The following is an 18,555-nucleotide window of genomic DNA, read 5'->3' as shown; positions in this document are numbered from 1 at the left end:
TTTGTGATTCTTTTGGCGTTCATCTTGTGTCTTATTTTTATATCTCGGGTCTTTGTTCTACCTTATGTTATTTTTAATACTACATTGATATTGATTACTGCATTGTTGGGTTCAGAGCTTGCAGAAAAGGCATTTCACTGTACTTGTGCACGTAATATTAAAACTTGCAACGATGCCTGTGGGCCTGTAGAGCTCCCTGCCGACCTGCTGGCCAGGTTGCCAGGAGAAGGATTGATGTGGTGGGCTTTTAATGTTCCTGTCGATCGGTCAGCAGAGGCATGTCAGGGAGAGAGATGAAGGGACTGAATGCTGAGCAGCACAGTGCTGGGGTGGCCCTCTAGCTGAGTTACGACCCAAATCACGGAGTCTTTTATAATGTACCATGGTCTGATTCTTCTTCATGTTGGTTCTTTGACTGAACATTTTAGTGGGAAATGTACATTTATCTACAGTAATCACAATGATATGAAAAGCAAACTAAAATATACACTTATCCTTCATACAGGGTTCGAGCATCTTGAAAATCCTGGGAAAGTCATGGAATTGTAAAATTGTGTTTTCCAGGCCTGTAAAAGGTTTGGGAAAAAGTAATGGAAATTCATTTAATAATTTTTGTTAATGTAATTTATTTAGGCACAGTTTTTAAATATTTTATAAATCAAATAAAAATCAACTTATCAGCCAGGATTGGAATGACACTTTAGCGCATCTGTGTTTGCGCGTATCTCCTTGGGCCATTGCTCAAGGAGAGAGAGATAGTTAATTCATTACAGCAGCAGGTAGGCCTAGCCTATAAAATATGTAGAGAACTGATTTAACTAGGTAGCCAATTCAAAACATATATTGTACCCGCTAGTTAACTGTTTATCTATCATTAGCATGTATTCATATTTTCTTCATGTCCCAAAAAACTTTCCACAGACACTCGCGAATAAGGCCATACAAATTCGTATTATTCATTTAAACTATTATTTTTGACGAAACAAGCGATTCACTTCGCCATTGTATTAGTTGGGATTCGGTTCAATCGCGGTGAATCGAATCAGGTGAATCAAAATAATAATTTGTGAATCGAGAACAGTAATTTTAGGAAAAAATATTTGATGTAGCCTTTCTTTTGGATTATTATGTGGCTTCAAAACTTGTTTTGTAGATATTTTCAGTTGATTTGGGAAACTCAATAGATGCTAGTCAGACTGCAAAGTAAACACTTCTAAGGTAGCTAGCTAAAATAAATATGACTAAACTCGAAAAGGTACATTTCCTGAATAAATATTTTGAGCATAGCCATTTGATATTTTTATTTTATTTAATTTTTTTGTCATTTAGCAGACGCTCTTATCCAGAGCGACTTACAGGAGCAATTAGGGTTAAGTGCCTTGCTCAAGGGCACATCGACAGATTTTTCACCTAGTCGGCTCAGGGATTAGAACCAGCGACCTTTCGGTTACTGGCACAACGCTCTTAACCAATAAGCTACCTGCCGCCAGGTAGATCTTTGATCTTTGATATATTGAATTAGTGAATTATTTCAAAAGGCATAAAACGTATTTGGTTGCAATGTTATACATCAAGGGTGGTCAACCATCCTCCAAGAGAGCTAATGAGTGTGCAGGCTTTTGTTCCAATCCCAAACCACATTTGAGAAATTAGAAGCTCAACCGGACCTTGATAAACTGGCTCTGATGTGTTTGAGCAGGGCTTGATCAAAAGCCTGCACACCCAGTAGCTCTCCAGACTGAGGGTTGACCACATGTGTTTTAACCAGTTGCCTAACAGGTATTCTACTTTGTGGGGGGTTAAGTGCCTTGCTCAACGACAGGAGATGGTACATGGGATCAGAGAGCAGCCTCCCAGTCGATACCACATTATGCTTACTTTTTTATACGTACATAGAGACACTGCAAAAATGTGGTTAAAAGTCATGAAATTCCATCTTTCAAAATGTGTATGAACCCTGTTCATACATACAGAGTTCCTAAAGCTACTATTTGGTATGAGATTTCTACTAAGGATGGAGACACACACACACACTCTCTGCTAATTTGAGAACTCATTCATGTGTGGCGGGAAATTAGATATTTTAATCTCTGGAAGTGGTGAGGAAAATAAATAGGTGTGTGTGTGTGTCGTCTCATCCAGATAACCAGCTTATTAAGATTATTACCCACTCCCATTACTCTTTGTGGTTCTTAATCAAAACCTTGTGATATATTGAATTTAAAAAGTCCAGCAATTTAATTAGAGACGCTCAGTAGCTTCTGCCTTCTGCTGTGAAGTTATGGTCACATCTGTAGTTCCCTGTTCCCTCTGTTCCCTTCAACCCAGACTTCAGAGAGAGAGAGGGAGGGGAGGGGAGGGAAGAGGGGGGGAGGGAAGAGGGAGGGAGGGGAGGGAAGAGGGAGGGGAAGGGAGGGAAGAGGGAGGGAAGAGGGAGGGAGCACATTTATCTTTCGTCTATGTCCGATACAGCCACTAGGTGCATACAAGGTGTTTTTTTTGCCTCCAAAATCCTTTAATGCTAGTTTGAGGCTTTGCTGTTAACGTGTCTCTTGAGAATGGCTGTGCTGACTGAAATAAAACAACTATGTTTAGGAAATTTGCTTTCTTTCTAACTTGCAAAGAATGGTAAATAAATGGCGTAATTCAAAGGGCACTGATACAGTGAGGGAAAAAAGTATTTGATCCCCTGCTGATTTTGTACGTTTGCCCACTGACAAAGACATGATCAGTCTATAATTTTAATGGTAGGTTTATTTGAACAGTGAGAGACAGAATAACAACAAAAAAATCCTGAAAAACGCATGTCAAAAATTTTATGAATTGATTTGCATTTTAATGAGGGAAATAAGTATTTGACCCCTCTGCAAAACATGACTTAGTACTTGGTGGCAAAACCCTTGTTGGGAATCACAGAGGTCAGACGTTTCTTGTAGTTGGCCACCAGTTGGCCACCATCTCAGGAGGGATTTTGTCCCACTCCTCTTTGCAGATCTTCTCCAAGTCATTAAGGTTTCAAGGCTGACGTTTGGCAACTCGAACCTTCAGCTCCCTCCACAGATTTTCTATGGGATTAAGGTCTGGAGACTGGCTAGGCCACTCCAGGACCTTAATGTGCTTCTTCTTGAGCCACTCCTTTGTTGCCTTGGCCGTGTGTTTTGGGTCATTGTCATGCTGGAATACCCATCCACGACCCATTTTCAATGCCCTGGCTGAGGGAAGGAGGTTCTTACCCAAGATTTGACGGTACATGGCCCCTTCCATCATCCCTTTGATGCGGTGAAGTTGTCCTGTGCCCTTAGCAGAAAAACACAGCCAAAGCATAATGTTTCCACCTCCATGTTTGACGGTGGGGATGGTGTTCTTGGGGTCACAGGCAGCATTCCTCCTCCTCCAAACACGGCGAGTTTAGTTGATGCCAAAGAGCTCGATTTTGGTCTCATCTGACCACAACACTTTCACCCAGTTCTCCTCTGAATCATTCAGATGTTCATTGGCAAACTTCAGACAGGCCTGTATATGTGCTTTCTTGAGCAGGGGGATCTTGCGGGCGCTGCAGGATTTCAGTCCTTCACGGCGTAGTGTTTTACCAATTTCTTTCTTGGTGACTATGGTCCCAGCTGCCTTGAGATCATTGACAAGATCCTCTCGTGTAGTTCTGGGCTGATTCCTCACCGTTCTCATGATCATTGCAACTCCACGAGGTGAGATCTTGCATGGAGCCCCAGGCCGAGGGAGATTGACAGTTATTTTGTGTTTCTTCCATTTGCGAATAATCGCACCAACTGTCGTCACCTTCTCACCAAGTTGCTTGGCGATGGTCTTGTAGCCCATTCCAGCCTTGTGTAGGTCTACAATCTTGTCCCTGACATCCTTGGAGAGCTCTTTGGTCTTGGCCATGGTGGAGAGTTTGGAATCTGTTTGATTGATTGCTTCTGTGGACAGGTGTCTTTTATACAGGTAACAAACTGAGATTAGGAGCACTCCCTTTAAGAGTGTGCTCCTAATCTCAGCTCGTTACCTGTATAAAAGACACCTGGGAGCCAGAAATCTTTCTGATAGAGAGGGGGTCAAATACTTATTTCCCTCATTAAAATGCAAATCAATTTATAACATTTTTGACATGCGTTTTTCTGGATTTCTTTGTTGTTATTCTGTCTCTCACTGTTCAAATAAACCTACCATTAAAATTATAGACTGATCATTTATTTGTCAGTGGGCAAACGTACAAAATTAGCAGGGGATCAAATACTTTTTCCCCTCACTGTATGTGTGACTCGATGCAGGGCTCTGGGAGTCAGTGGGAGCCATTGTGTATTGCCAACCCGCTGAGCACCAGGGCTGGTTTCACTTACATCACACTCAAAGTATGCCCTTTCTTGTTTCAACTGTTTTATCTGAGCAGAAAATAAATGCCACGTTGCATTGCATAACCAACCAAGTAACTCGGGACAAATAAAACAAATAAATAAATGAAAAGTGGGGGAAAAAGTTCATGATTCATCTGGAATGTTCTTAGCTCTCCCAGGGGCGCGTGGTGTGGTGTGGAACCTGATCATATGTTCTTCTTGGCACTGTGACTAGTACCTTCCTCCCCCGCCAGCTGCCCAGGGTTCTGGGAAGAACCGGGTGGAGACTATCTCTCTGTGTCTGTTCTGATCAGAGATAACTCTCTCTCTCTCTCTCTCGCTCACGCTCTTTCTCCCTCCCTCCTTCTCTCTCTCCTGCCTCTTCTCTCTCCCTCCTCCCCTGATCCCCAAGCCCCACATCACACCTGTTAGATAAGAGACTCCATCCTCCTGTTCCTCTCCTCTGCCCTTTAGATACGGCAACTACACTCTCATGATCCCCTACCTCCTGATCAGCCCAGCTGAATTTAGTACATAACCGACACATAGACATTCACTGAGAACCTGGGTCTGCATGTACAGCGTACAGTCTGTCATATGAGACTAATAGGATATACTGCAGATATATCTTCTGAGATTTGCAGTGCGACAGCAAATAGAGCCACCTGGAATGCCCACATTGTTTACCCATGGCAGCCCTTAATGCAGTCAGTGGCCCCTCCTCCCAGTGTACATCAGAGCTGATAAGATGGAATGAATGGCCTGCTGGCCTGGAACGGTGATATATGAGTTGTTTCTGACATGGCTGGATATGTAGTGGCTCCTTTCACCTCCATTGATTACATTAAATCATACCATTATCATCAGGGACGTAGTGGTGGGTATACACAATGGTGTGTTCACTCCTTTTCATCTGTGTACGTGACCAATAAAGTGTGATTTGATAGCATTAGTGTTTACATAATGGTTGGTTACATCATGGCTTCCCACCCTCTGTCCCCAGGCATCTGAATCTGTCTGTGCGTCCCAAGCAGCTCCCAGCTTTGGTGCGTAGCGGGGTCCCAGAGGCTCTCAGGGGAGAGGTGTGGCAGCTCCTGGCCGGTTGCCATAACAACGACCACCAGGTGGATGAGTACCGCACCCTCATCACTAAGGTAGGCCTGACACCTGACCCTTGAACCTTCATGGAAATAAATGTATTTCCTGTTACCAAGTCATTTACGGTTTCTATGCCTTTAGTTTTCCATGTGGGCCATTTTATAGGTGAATTCTGAAAAGCTATCCAAGGATTGATGCGTCTCTGCTTGGCATTCAGCATTAAGGAGTTCGATTGGGGCTAAGGCCCTGCAATAGACTAGCGTCCTGTCCAGGGGGTGTACATCAAGCTGCCTCACGCTACAGAAAGAGGAGATAGGCTCCTGCCCTATGAGCAGTTCCGACTCGCACAAGCTAATGCTCGTGCAAGGCTACTTACTAGCAAGGGGTTGTGTTTTTAGGGAGTGATATTGGTTTTTGTAGAATACTTTTAATTTTCTTCCATGTTGTTATAATGTTCTTAGCTGTGAAAAGATTGTGGATGAGCATGCGCATCTTCAATATGTACCCATTGTTCGTCTTTAGTGCATTTAACTATATATGTCGCAAGTAAAAGGCTTGGGTGGCGAGTTGATACAATTCCAAGTCCTGGAAGGTTAAAACCACCCTCAGACTTTATTAGGAAGATGTAAAACGTTCCTTTTTATTCTATGAGTTTTTTATTTGCCCATATAAAGTCTATTATGACAGAGTATACTTTTTTAAAGAATGTCTTCGGTGGGGTAATTGGTATTACCTAAAATAAGTATAAAACCTTTGGGAGCCATGCCATTCTGAAGAGGTTTATTTTACCTGTTAGATTTATGGGAAGATTGTTCCATTTAATTAGGTCTACTTTGATATTGTTGAGTAATGGGGTAAAGGTATCTTTATATATTTGTTGTTTGTTGTCACTTGTTAAGCATCATAAGTATTTGATATATTTTGTGGTCTACATAAAGGACTGCTGTAGATCAGGAGTTATTCTTTTTATTTTTCCTATTGCCATTATTTCGTATTTTCTTCCACGTTCATTTTATATCTTGAGATTTTAGAGTATTCTGAAAATGTTTTTAGCACGGGGGGCATTGAGTTTTCAGTATTGGTCAGGTATATCAGGAGATCGTCTGCAAATAAGTTTAGTTTATATTCATGTTTACCAATACTGATACCTGTTATGTTTGTGTCCTGACTAATTCTTTCTGCAAGCGGTTCAATTGCCAGTGCAAACAGGAGGGGGAGAGAGGACATCCCTGTCTGGTACCCCTTTCTAAAGCAATTTCATCAGATAATGTATTATTTGTGTATATTTTTGCCTTAAGACATTTATATAATATTTATTATTTCAGCTGGAATGTTGAAAGCTTTTAAAGTTTTGAATAGAAAAGGCAATTCAAGACGGTCGAAAGCCTTTTCGGCATCAATAGCCATTATTGATAAATCTATCTTGTTTTTGGCGTATTGTATTAAACTGACCCTTGAACCTTGACCTCGTACCTAACCTTATCTAACCTGAGGTCAGGGTCATAGTGTAAATGGCATAGCTTACTGATTGTTTGAGTAGATCAGTTGGAGCAAGGTGAGGACAGAATCCCTCTTGATCACATGATAAGTTATTTGGAATGCAAACCTGGTGACTTGTAGGTCAGTGATTCTGCGCAGTCTGACTGCCATGCAACTTTGTCGTTCTCAAACACTCACAGTGTGAGTGGCGGTGTGATTTCTACCCCATTATTTAACTGACTAACTGTGGATGACTCAGGGGGAAACCTTCGATGTGAAACTGTTTATTTACATTTTAACATTTTTGACATTATTATTGTAACTTGTGTCCAGAGTGTAATTGGATATGTTCCCCCAGTGTTGGGAAAGTGGGTCTGTAGATCGGAGGCCTTGATACGCCTGTCCCAGGTGCTGGGTGGTGAAACTGGAATCTCCTGGGTGGAGAGGAGAATGTCACCAACAGTACTTGGTTTTGTTTCAGAGAAGCTGTTTATGTCTAAATGGTCAGAGTGGAGAGAGTGTGTGTTTGTGCGCTCACATGGGCGTGCATGTGTGTGTATGAGTGTCATAGTCTGTTACCAATGTTGAGATGGTTTTGTGAGAGGGGAGGCGGGGCAGGAGGCCTGAGATGGGAATCAAAGGCTGCTTTTCCACAACGTCACATCGCATCAAACACAGGGAAGCTCAGCTTTGTGGGTTGCGACGTGCTACGGCACCCACATACTTGGTCCGACCTGTTCGTTAATGTTGTATGTCCCGGCATTCTACGAAAGCCACAGCCCCCTTAATCTTGTTCCAACTACTGCTTCATTAGATTATAACTTTTTGTCAATGATTTGTCAGAATGTCTTATTTATTGAAGCGGTCTTGAGATTTTCCACCAGTTATTAATTTTTCCACAAATGCAATTTCATCAAATCAAATCAAATTGTATTTGTCATGTGCATCGTAAACAACAGGTGTAGACTAACGGGGGGGGGGGGGGGGGGTTTACGCCACTGCTTATAACTATAAGTTAAGTATAACTAGAAGAAATCTAAGATGGGTCAAATAAATTATATCCAGCGTAGGGCTCCAGCGATGCATTTGGTTTGCTAACTTGCTAGCTAAGTGGTTAGATGTCAAAATCAAGCTTCTTGGTTGCAGCAGAGACATTCAATCCCCTCTTGGATCCTTGTTGTCTAAATTGTTTTATAAAAATAGCGCCCCTTGTGTGCATGTTCGGTAATACCGTATACCCCGGTATGTTACAGAAACGGTATGACGGTATGAAAATCTGGATAGCGCCCAACCCTAGTACTCACCACCCTCTGTACTGCCTTGCGGTCGGGTGCCTTGCAGTTGCCATACCAAGAGGTGATGCAGCCAGTCAAGATGCTCTCAATGGTGCAGATGTAGAGCTTTTTGAGGATCTGAGGGCTATGCCAAATCTTTTCAGCCTCCTGAGGGAAGAGGCATTGTCGTGCCCTCTTCACAACTATGGGGTGTGTGTGGACAGATTTTGTTTTACAAGATTGTAGGACCAGCTCTAAATCATCAAAGTCATGTGACTCTATCACTAGCTTGATAGCTTAATATTCATTTTATGCAATATTGGTGGAATATAGCTTTTGTTCAAATTGAATAATGATAATGTTGTATAACTGCTGATGCTCGTTGTCATTGCTCCATTCCTGTCATCTGTGTGTTATTTCACTTGGTTGTTTAGCAATGCACTAGTTTGGATTGGGGTCGTTGCCGAGTTACTGTAAAGTCCTTTTGTGACTGCTGATGTAAAAAAGGGCTTTATGCCGTACATCAATTTGTTTGAATGATTGATTGATTGAATGATTGATTGAATGATTGCCAGTAGACCACCTGTTAACCATAGAGATGATCCGCCATTTTGTGTCCTTGCATTGCACACACAGGCAGATGAAGGAATCTGAGGTAAAGGCCTCTCTTAAATCATCAAAGTGGAAGATGAAGGCTCACTTACGTACAGTATCTCTCTCTGTGACAATCTTAAAGTCATTATGTCCTTCCTTCTCCCTAATTCGTCAATGTCCTATTTCTTGTTAATGTAATTTCTATGTTATGTGACTGCTGGTCAGCCCCTCGTTAGGAGTTTGCGGTGGGTGGTGCTTGGCTGCGGTGTGCTGCAAGGTCTTTACTCACACTGTGGTAGGAGGTTCTGAGCTAAGTACTGTGTGTGTGTGTGTGTGTGTGTGTGTGTGTGTGTGTGTGTGTGTGTGTGTGTGTGTGTGTGTGTGTGTGTGTGTGTGTGTGTGTGTGTGTGTGTGTGTGTGTGTGTGTGTGTGTGTGTGTGTGTGTGTGTGTGTGTGTGTGTGTGTGTGGCCCTGCTAGGGGTGATGGATGGTAATGCTAAAACGTTTGTCAACTCTCCTCATATTTAACATTCTGTCCTCATGTACTGTATCAAAGTGTCAAAGTTTGTTCCCCTCATCAATCTACACACAATACCCCATAATGACAAAGCAAAAACAGGTTTTTAGAAATGTTTGCAAATGTATTAAAAATAAAAAACTGATATGACATTTACATAAGTATTCAGACCATTTACTCACTACTTTGTTGAAGCACCTTTGGCAGCGATTACAGCCTACAGTCTTCTTGGCTTTGATGCTACAATCTTGGCACACCTGTATTTGGGAAGTTTCTCCCATTCTTCTCTGCAGATCCTTTCAAGTTCTGTCAGGTTGGATGGGGAGCGCTGCTGTACAGGCTCTGGCTGTCCGGGCTCTGGCTGGCCCACTCAAGGACATTCAGAGACTTGTCCCGAAGCCACTCCTGCGTTGTCTTGGCTGTGTGCTTAGGGTTGTTGTCCTGTTGGAAGGTTAACCTTCACCCAGTCTGAGGTCCTGAGCACTCTGGAGCAGGTTTTCATCAAGTGTTTCTCTGTACTTTGCTCCGTTCATCTTTCCCTCGATCCTGACTAGTCTCCCAGTCCCTGCCGCTGAAAAACATCCCCACAGCATGATGCTGCCACCACCATGCTTCACCGTAGGGATAGTGCCAGGTTTCCTCCAGATGTGACGCTTGGCATTCAGGCCAAAGAGTTCAATCTTGGTTTCATCAGACCAGAGAATCTTGTTTCCCATGGTCTGAGAGTCTTTAGATGCCTTTTGGCAAACTCCAAGTGGGCTGTCATGTGCCTTTTACTGAGGAGTGGCTTCCGTCTGGCCACTTTACTACAAAGGCCTGATTGGTGGAGTGCTGCAGAGAAGGTTGTCCTTCTGGAAGTTTCTTCCATCTCCACAGAGGAACTCTGGCGCTCTATCAGAGTGACCATCGGGTTCTTGGTCACCTCCCTGACCAAGGACCTTCTCCCCCGATTGCTCAGTTTGGCCAGGTGGCCAGCTCTAGGAAGAGTCGTGGTGGTTCAAACTTCTTCCATTTAAGAATGATGGAGGCCACTGTGTTCTTAGGACCTAAAATGCTGCAGACATTTTTTGGTACCCTTCCCCAGATCTGTGCCTCGACACAATCCTGACTCGAAGCTCTACGGATAATTCCTTCGACCTCATGGCTTGGTTTTTGCTCTGACATGCGCTGTCAACTGTGGGACCTTATATAGACAGTTGTGTGCCTTTCCAAATAATGTCCAATCAATTGAAATTACCACAGGTGTAGTCTAATCGAGTTGTGGAAACATCTCAAGGATGATCAATGGAAACAGGCTGCACCTGAGCTCAATTTAGAGTCTCTTAGCAAAGGGTCTGAATGCTTATGTAAATAAGGCATTTCTCTTTTTGATTTTATATACATTTGCAAAACTGTCTAATCTGTTTTCGCTTTGTCATTATGGGATATTGTGTGTAGATTGAGGAAAAACATTTATTTAATCAATTTTAGAATAAGCCTGAAAAAGTGAAGGGGTCTGAATACTTTCCGAAGGCAATGTATCTAGCCAAAGTTTTAAATGGAATAACATTGCTTGTGAACTTCAGAGCTGTAACGATTTGACCGTTTTTGGCTTTGGTTAAAGGCAAGTACAAACGCATACTAGTAGTAGTCATGGTGCCAGCTGGAGAGTCTACACATCCTGGGTGATGCGATACAACGTCATCATCTCACTGGCTTCTTCTCTGGCCAGCTCTCATTGGCTATTGCCGATCACCGTTCTACACTACAAGAGCATTGCAGATTTTGTGCCGATAAAATCAAACCTGTTTGAAAATATCGGGACGTCTGGGACTGCTCAAAGATGGGATCGGTAGCCCTCAGATTGCGCCTCTGACCCGCTCACATTAAACGAGCGTCAGTGAAGGCCTAAATCAGGGACGGCTTAAGTCTACAGTACAACAACAATATGCTAAGTAAGCATCCCATACGGTGTCTGCAGATCTTTTGTTGACCACACAGATATTGTGTAAAGCCCTGTTTGTTTGTTTGTTTGTTGACATGGTGTGGGGCAGTGGTTTTCCTGGCCTCAGTCACGTCAACTGCCATTATGTAAAGTCAACATCCTGCGGTGCCCACTCCAGGGTTCCAGGTGGCAACCCCATCGCCCTCGCCTGCACCCCTGTTCCTGTCTCTGTCCTTATCTCCTGGGGTTTGTCCAAATGATCTTCATCACATGCCGTTGCAGGACGTGTGTGTGTGTGCGCGCGCGTGGGTCTGTGTTGTCTTAAGTCGTAAGACATCACTAGCCCTGTATTGTTGGTATGAGTATATAGGCCATCGTACCCTGCTGTCTGTGGGAATGCTAAGATGGTGATGGAGTGATATCGATCTGGATGAGAGAGAGTAGACCACTTCACCGGGGTGGTAGCTCTAGATAGTGGTATTTTCTGTCAGACTTTGGAGGTTTGTGGAGAACGCCACACGCACACATGCATATGCGCGCACACACACACACACACACACACACACACACACACACACACACACACACACACACACACACACACACACACACACACACACACACACACACACAGAGACAGAGTGCTGAGACGATTGCTGCTTTATTTAGCCTCCTCTAAGTAGAACTGCTTGTACCTGATGACTCCAGACAGGAGACACGAGACGTTCTCAGATCCAACCAGGTCACTACACTACTCACTGACAAGAGGAGAGGAATCATCACGTTGGAATCATAAACACAACTTTTTGTTTTCATAAACAAAACAATTGTTTTATTTTTTTATGGCCTTGGAATGTGAATGTGTGGAGTTCCCCACTCCTAAGTGCCTGGTGGTAACATATTAAGGACACTACTTTATTTTAAAATCAACTTTATTCTCAGCATAGATATACTAGAGTAATACTTTGAATCCACATGTATGATTTGTTTAAGGTTGTTAATGCATGAATCCACAAGGATTTGATTTTGGGGGGTATTAGCCTAGTGACTACTGAGTGACTAAAACCATGCTATACAGTAGCTAAATGAGAACCCTTATCTTTATGTGGCCTTTCTTTGCACTGATTGCAAGTCTTTGTACTGTTTGTAATGGGACATAACATCAATGTGTGTGTCCCTGTACGTACAGCCTGTACTCTCCTCAATTCTCCCCCTCTCTCTCTTTCTCTCTCACTTCCATTCACACTCTCATTCACTTGCGCTCTCTCTCTCTCTCTCTCTCTCTCTCTCTCTCTCTCTCTCTCTCACTCAGTTCAATAAAATATTATAGGGGCTTTATTGGCTTGGGAAACGTGTTAACATTGCCAAAGCAAGTGAAAAAACTAGACAACAACGACTAAAACCAACAGTGAATTAAACAAAACAACAATCAGACATTAACAGTAAACATTACACACACAAAAAGTTAAATAACGAAAAAAAAAAAAGAAAAAAAAAGGATATTAGCGGTTTAAAATTTTACATAAGCTGTACTTTATGTAGTGTTGTGACAATGTATAGAAAATGTGACAGTAGAATGTATAAATGACGGAGGGAATAAATAGGCAGATAAATATAGGTTCATTTAAATAGGTGTTTCTGACCCACTGGTTGACCTTTTCTTATGGCAGCATGTCACACATCTTGCTGCTGGGATTACACGCTGTGGTATTTCGCCTAACAGATACGAATTATTTGTGGGTTTGTTGAGTCAATTAGACCATGTCCATTTCAAACTTATTTAAAAAATAAAATAAAAAGTTATTTCAGAATATTTAGGCAAGTTAGCTGGCTAACTCATTGATCCTGCTTTGTAGTATATCCCTCTGAAAGTCAACTTTTGTATGGTTGAATCATTTGGAATTTTTATACATGTGAAGGCTTTACCAGGTCACAACCATGAATTGAATCCTTATGGTGTTTATACAAAGCCCCATCAGATGCATTGAAATCAACCTACTTGTGGAGAGTAATTTGTCTTGCACATTGCTGTTCACAAAATGTCAGTCCTTGAATACACAATGCTCTACATTGGGTTTATAGTAGACTCTCTCTACAGTCACTCTGACTGGCAAAGTGAATCTACAGAGATCTAATAGCCTAACCTTATGTGAACTTTTGTGGTGGGTTGTGTCTTAAATCTAAATATCACCACAGTTTAACAACAATTATTCTGTCCTTCTCTCTGCATTCCACCATTGTACTTGATTCAATGGCATTGGCAACAGGAAATACCACCGTATCTGACCCACATTCTATTTCAGGTTTCAGCCACGTTACCACGTGGTCCTAAAAAGTCAAGTAAGGAATCATTGTGGGTACAGAAGAGATACATCTTTCCAGCTAATCCTAACAAAGTATGTAGTACCTCCACATAACTTGAAATCTAAATAGCCTATTCCTGGGTTTAAATTATAATACATTGTGGGTGCAAAATATTATTCCGCCTTTTCAGGTAATCCTGAGGACTATCCACAGAGGTATGGTTTTAAATAACACTGGGTTTCAGTTATGATACACTAACTGCAGCCTGCATGGAGTTGGTGTATGCACCCCAAATGGCACCAGATTACCTACATAGTTCCCTACTTTTAACCAGAACCCTATGGGGCCCTGGTCAAAAATAGTTCACTACATTGGGATTAGGATGCCATTTTGGATAGAATAGAATCAAAAAATACGTAATTGTCCATCCAGGGTGGACATTTTTCTTTGGCATCACCTTACATTAAAATGATCACATACGCATACATTCTCAGTCCATCATACTGCATATTGTACACTAAAAACATAGAGGACATTAATACATTCACTCACAACTGACCGCTGCCCCAACTGCACTGAATAGATATGTACAGTCGTGGTCAAAAGTTTTGAGAATGACACAAGTATTGGTCTTCACAAAGTTTGCTGCTTCAGTGTTTTTAGATATTTTTGTCAGATGTTACTATGGTATACTGAAGTATAATTACAAGCATTCCATAAGTGTCAAAGGCTTTTATTGACAATTACATTAAGTTTATGCAAAGAGTCAATATTTGCAGTGTTGACCCTTCTTTTTCAAGACCTCTGCAATCCGCCCTGGCATGCTGTCAATTAACTTCGGGCCACATCCTGACTGATGGCAGCCCATTCTTGCATAATCAATGCTTGGAGTTTGTCAGAATTTGTGGGTTTTTGTTTGTCCACCCACCTCTTGAGGATTGACCACAAGTTCTTAATGGGATTAAGGTCTGGGGAGTTTCCTGGCCATGGACCCAAAATTTCGATGTTTTGTTCCCCGGGCCACTTAGTTATCACTTTTGGTTTATGGCAAGGTGCTCCATCATGCTGGAAAAGGCATTGGTCGTCACCAAACTGTTCTTGGATGGTTGGGAGAAGTTGCTCTCGGAGGATGTGTTGGTACCATTCTTTATTCATGGCTGTGTTCTTAGGCAAAATTGTAAGTGAGCCCACTCCCTTGGCTGAGAAGCAACCCCACACATGAATGGTCTCAGGATGCTTTACTGTTGGCATGACACAGGACTGATGGTAGCGCTCACCTTGTCTTCTCCGGACAAGCTTTTTTCCGGATGCCCCAAACAATCGGAAACGGGATTCATCAGAGAAAATGACTTTACCCCAGTCCTCAGCAGTCCAATCCCTGTACCTTTTGCAGAATATCAGTCTGTCCCTGATGTTTTTCCTGGAGATAAGTGGGTTCCTCGCTGCCCTTCTTGACACCAGGCCATCCTCCAAAAGTATTCGCCTCACTGTGCGTGCAGATGCACTCACACCTGCCTGCTGCCATTCCTGAGCAAGCTCTGCACTGGTGGTGCCCCGATCCAGCAGCTTAATCAACTTTAGGAGATGGTCCTGGCGCTTGCTGGACTTTCTTGGGCGCCCTGAATCCTTCTTCACAACATTTGAACCTCTCTCCTTGAAGTTCTTGATGATCCGATAAATGGTTGATTTAGGTGCAATCTTACTAGCAGCAATATCCTTGTCTGTGAATCCCTTTTTGTGCAAAGCAATGATGACAGCACGTGTTTCCTTGCAGGTAACCATGGTTAACAGAGGAAGAACAATGATTTCAAGCACCACCCTCCTTTTAAAGCTTCCAGTCTGTTATTCTAACTCAACTCAGCATGACAGAGTGATCAACAGCCTTGTCCTCGTCAACACTCTCACCTGTGTTAACGAGAGAATCACTGACATGATGTCAGCTGGTCCTTTTGTGGCAGGGCTGAAATGCAGTGGAAATGTTTTTTGGGGGATTAAGTTCATTTTCATGGCAAAGAGGGACTTTGCAATTAATTGCAATTCATATGATCACTCTTCATAACATTCTGGAGTATATGCAAATTGCCATCATAAAAACTGAGGCAGCAGACTTTGTGAAAATTAATATTTGTGTCATTCTCAAAACTTTTGACCACGACTGTACATATACCAATGCAATTTACGTTGCATTTAGTAGTCCAACAGCACATACATTGCATACATTGGCCATTGAGCCCTTGAGCCAGTGCTGCTCTAATCTGAGTTGAGTTTGGTTTCCCATCTCCAAATACTGAAAGGGGGAAAATGGATTGGATTTGCCCTTTTGGAATCAGCACAGTGGAGGTTCCTCAGAGGAGGAAGGGGAGGACCATCCTCCTCAGTGAATTTCTTAAAAATAGAAATAGTGAAACATTTAAAAAGTTATCCTTTTTAAATAAAACTATACTAAATATATTCACGTCACCAAATAATTGATTAAAACACACTGTTTTGCAATGAAGGTCTACAGTAGCCTCAACAGCACTCACGGTGTAGCCGGAGCACAGCTAGTTTCCGTCCTCCTCTGGGTACATTGACTTCAATACAAAACCTAGGAGGCTCGTGGTTCTCACCCCTTCCATAAACTTACACAGTAATTATGGCAACTTCCGGAGGACGTCCTCCAACCGATCAGAGCTCTTGCCGCATGAACTGACATGTTGTCCACCCTACAGCTAGCTAGCACTGCAGTGCATGAAATGTAGTCGACTCAAAGAATGAAAGACAATAGTTGAACAGTTTTGAACAGATTCATTTTTTCAAAAATGGAGGAGGAGAGAGAGAGATTTAGTAGATTTTTTCCCCACTTACTTAGCTAGCGAATGCAGCGAGCTAGTTTAGCCTACTCAAACAGAGAGGGATGGTATGTTAGCTAGCTGGCTATGGATATCCAACGCTGGAACTCTCCTAGTCAAGGTAAGCTTTTGGTTTGATTAATGTATTACCACCGGGGTCCGCCGGTGTAATTGCTAAACTGCTTGCTGCTGACTGTACACTGTACTGCATGATTGTAGCGGATTTGCTAACGCGTTAGTTCCAGTAGCTATGTTGACTATGACGTCAATATGTTGACAATGATGTAGGCTGTGTGTAGCGGTTAGCAGTCATGATATTAAGGTTTTTTCACCTGGTCACAGACAGCTGATGTGTTGTGCACTGAAGTCCACAAGTGAAGGGAAAAGGTGAGAGGTGGAGAGCGCGTAGATGCAAGAAGTAATTATACAACGATCAAAGGGATCATGCTGTTTGTATGTGGCTGCTATGAAAGTGAACTGTGTTTGTGATCAGTGGTGTATTCATTATGTTGAAAAACGTTTCTTAAATGGAAGCAAATGGAACGAAACAGGGATAAACATATCTGAATTTGTCCAATAGAAACTCTTGCTTGTGACTGTTGGACTAATGATTAAACCCTAGATCAGCTAGATGCAGGCAAGCGTGTGTGTGCAAGGCGGTATTGAATGTGTCAATGTCTGTCACCTTTATTACTCAAATTTCTCTCGACCTGTGAATCTACATTGTAAACTTTCATTCATAGGCTAGGTTGTAGAAATCTTATGATGGGTATAGGGAAAATTAGAGTATCATGTAACATCTAAACCTATCGATGTGGTGAATGGAATATGAATAACAGTCATCCAATATGCTGGAATAGAAATAAGGCCATGCTCATTAAAAAAATGATTGTCCTCCCCCATCTTAAACGGCACCGACCGCCAGTGAATCAGCATCACAATTTCCATGAAGTCTAACAATGTACACTGTGTTTGGCAGTACACTAATGGCTATCCCCTACAGTAATTTCCCCAATCAGCTTTATCACCATCCTTTCCCACTTCCTCCTCGCCAGCTTCCCAGATTTGGGCCTTGATAACATGAGATCCTCCATGACAGAAACCGGATGTTCTCTCATGGTGCTACCGTAGTACAGGATGGCTGAACCTGTCCTGAACCAGAGGGTATTTCCACAGAGATTCTTTGTGTTCTATGTTTTATGGTACATTCACTGTTTTTCAGACCAAACAGAGGCCATGTCTTAACCTGTGGCTGGCACCTCTTCCTCCCCTCCTCCTCCTCCACCACCTGCTCTTCTACCTCCTCCTCCTCCTCCTCTTCCTCCTCCTTCCTCCACTGCCTCTTCCACCTCCTCTTCCACCTCCTCATCCTGTTGGTGTCTGGTGCTGTCCACATGCTTGTCTGCTGTGTTATTTGGTTACGGTGGACTGGGGAGGGGTTCTAATAGTGGGCGTTCTCTCTCTTTACAAGCCCACTACTTGTTCTGTGGCCGGGTGCTGGTTGGATGGCAGTTGGTTGGGTCCTGGTCGGGGGGCGGTGGCTGAACACACACGCACCCATTCACCCCACTACCACACACTGCCCCCCCCTCCCCCCACCCACACACACCCCTCCCAGCCCATATATCCATACTGCCTCCAGATGTGCCCCAGTCCTTCTGTCCATAAACAGAGACCATAGAGGTCAGACACCATAGAGGTCAGACACAGGGCTGCTGCTGAGGCCCTGGCCCCACGTACGCCACCTCACCCCACGCTGTTAGTGAAAACAAACGCTCCCACAATGACCTGGCCTGTTCTCTCAGACTCTCCTATTGGTCGGTCTGTCTGTCTGTGTTCGTCTGTGTTTGTGTCTGCCCCAGGCCCACAGGACACGCCCTTTTCCTTCTTATTTTTTTCTCTGTGTGTGTGTCTGTCTGTCTGTCTGTCTGTCTGTCTGTGTGTCTGTGTGTCTGCCTGCCTGCCTGCCTGCCTGCCCCAGGCCCACCACAGAACGTTGAGTCCATCACTATACTGAAGCATCATTCTGACAGAGCCAATGATCAAATTCTTCAAAGAATTCAGGAGGCTTTCTACCTGGAGGGTTGTGTAACTTGGTTTCCTTTTGATGTTGTTGTCGTTAAGTCTGTTGTATGTTAGATTTATTATCATACAAAGCCAGTTCATCATGTCAAAGTCGGCTGTG

At 43.0% G+C, this 18,555-nt stretch overlaps 1 protein-coding gene across 1 annotated transcript in view; it reads left to right on the top strand.

Annotated features, from left to right (window-relative positions):
* The window catches only part of LOC311135815 (rab GTPase-activating protein 1-like), a gene marked incomplete at its 3' end in the record, with an annotated part of 72,759 nt that overhangs the window by 52,417 nt on the left and 1,787 nt on the right, over positions 1 to 18,555 (top strand). The window contains exon 13 of the mRNA XM_084169853.1: positions 5,353 to 5,503. Coding sequence (XP_084025979.1) covers positions 5,353 to 5,503 — 151 coding nt within the window. The remainder of the gene's footprint in view (positions 1 to 5,352; positions 5,504 to 18,555) is intronic.

This window comes from Coregonus lavaretus (genome assembly GCF_964263955.1).
Source record: "Coregonus lavaretus genome assembly, chromosome: 10".
Taxonomy (NCBI): Eukaryota; Metazoa; Chordata; class Actinopteri; order Salmoniformes; family Salmonidae; genus Coregonus; species Coregonus lavaretus.
Note: the sequence above shows the minus strand (reverse complement) of the source record. Positions and strands in the feature narration are given on the sequence as shown.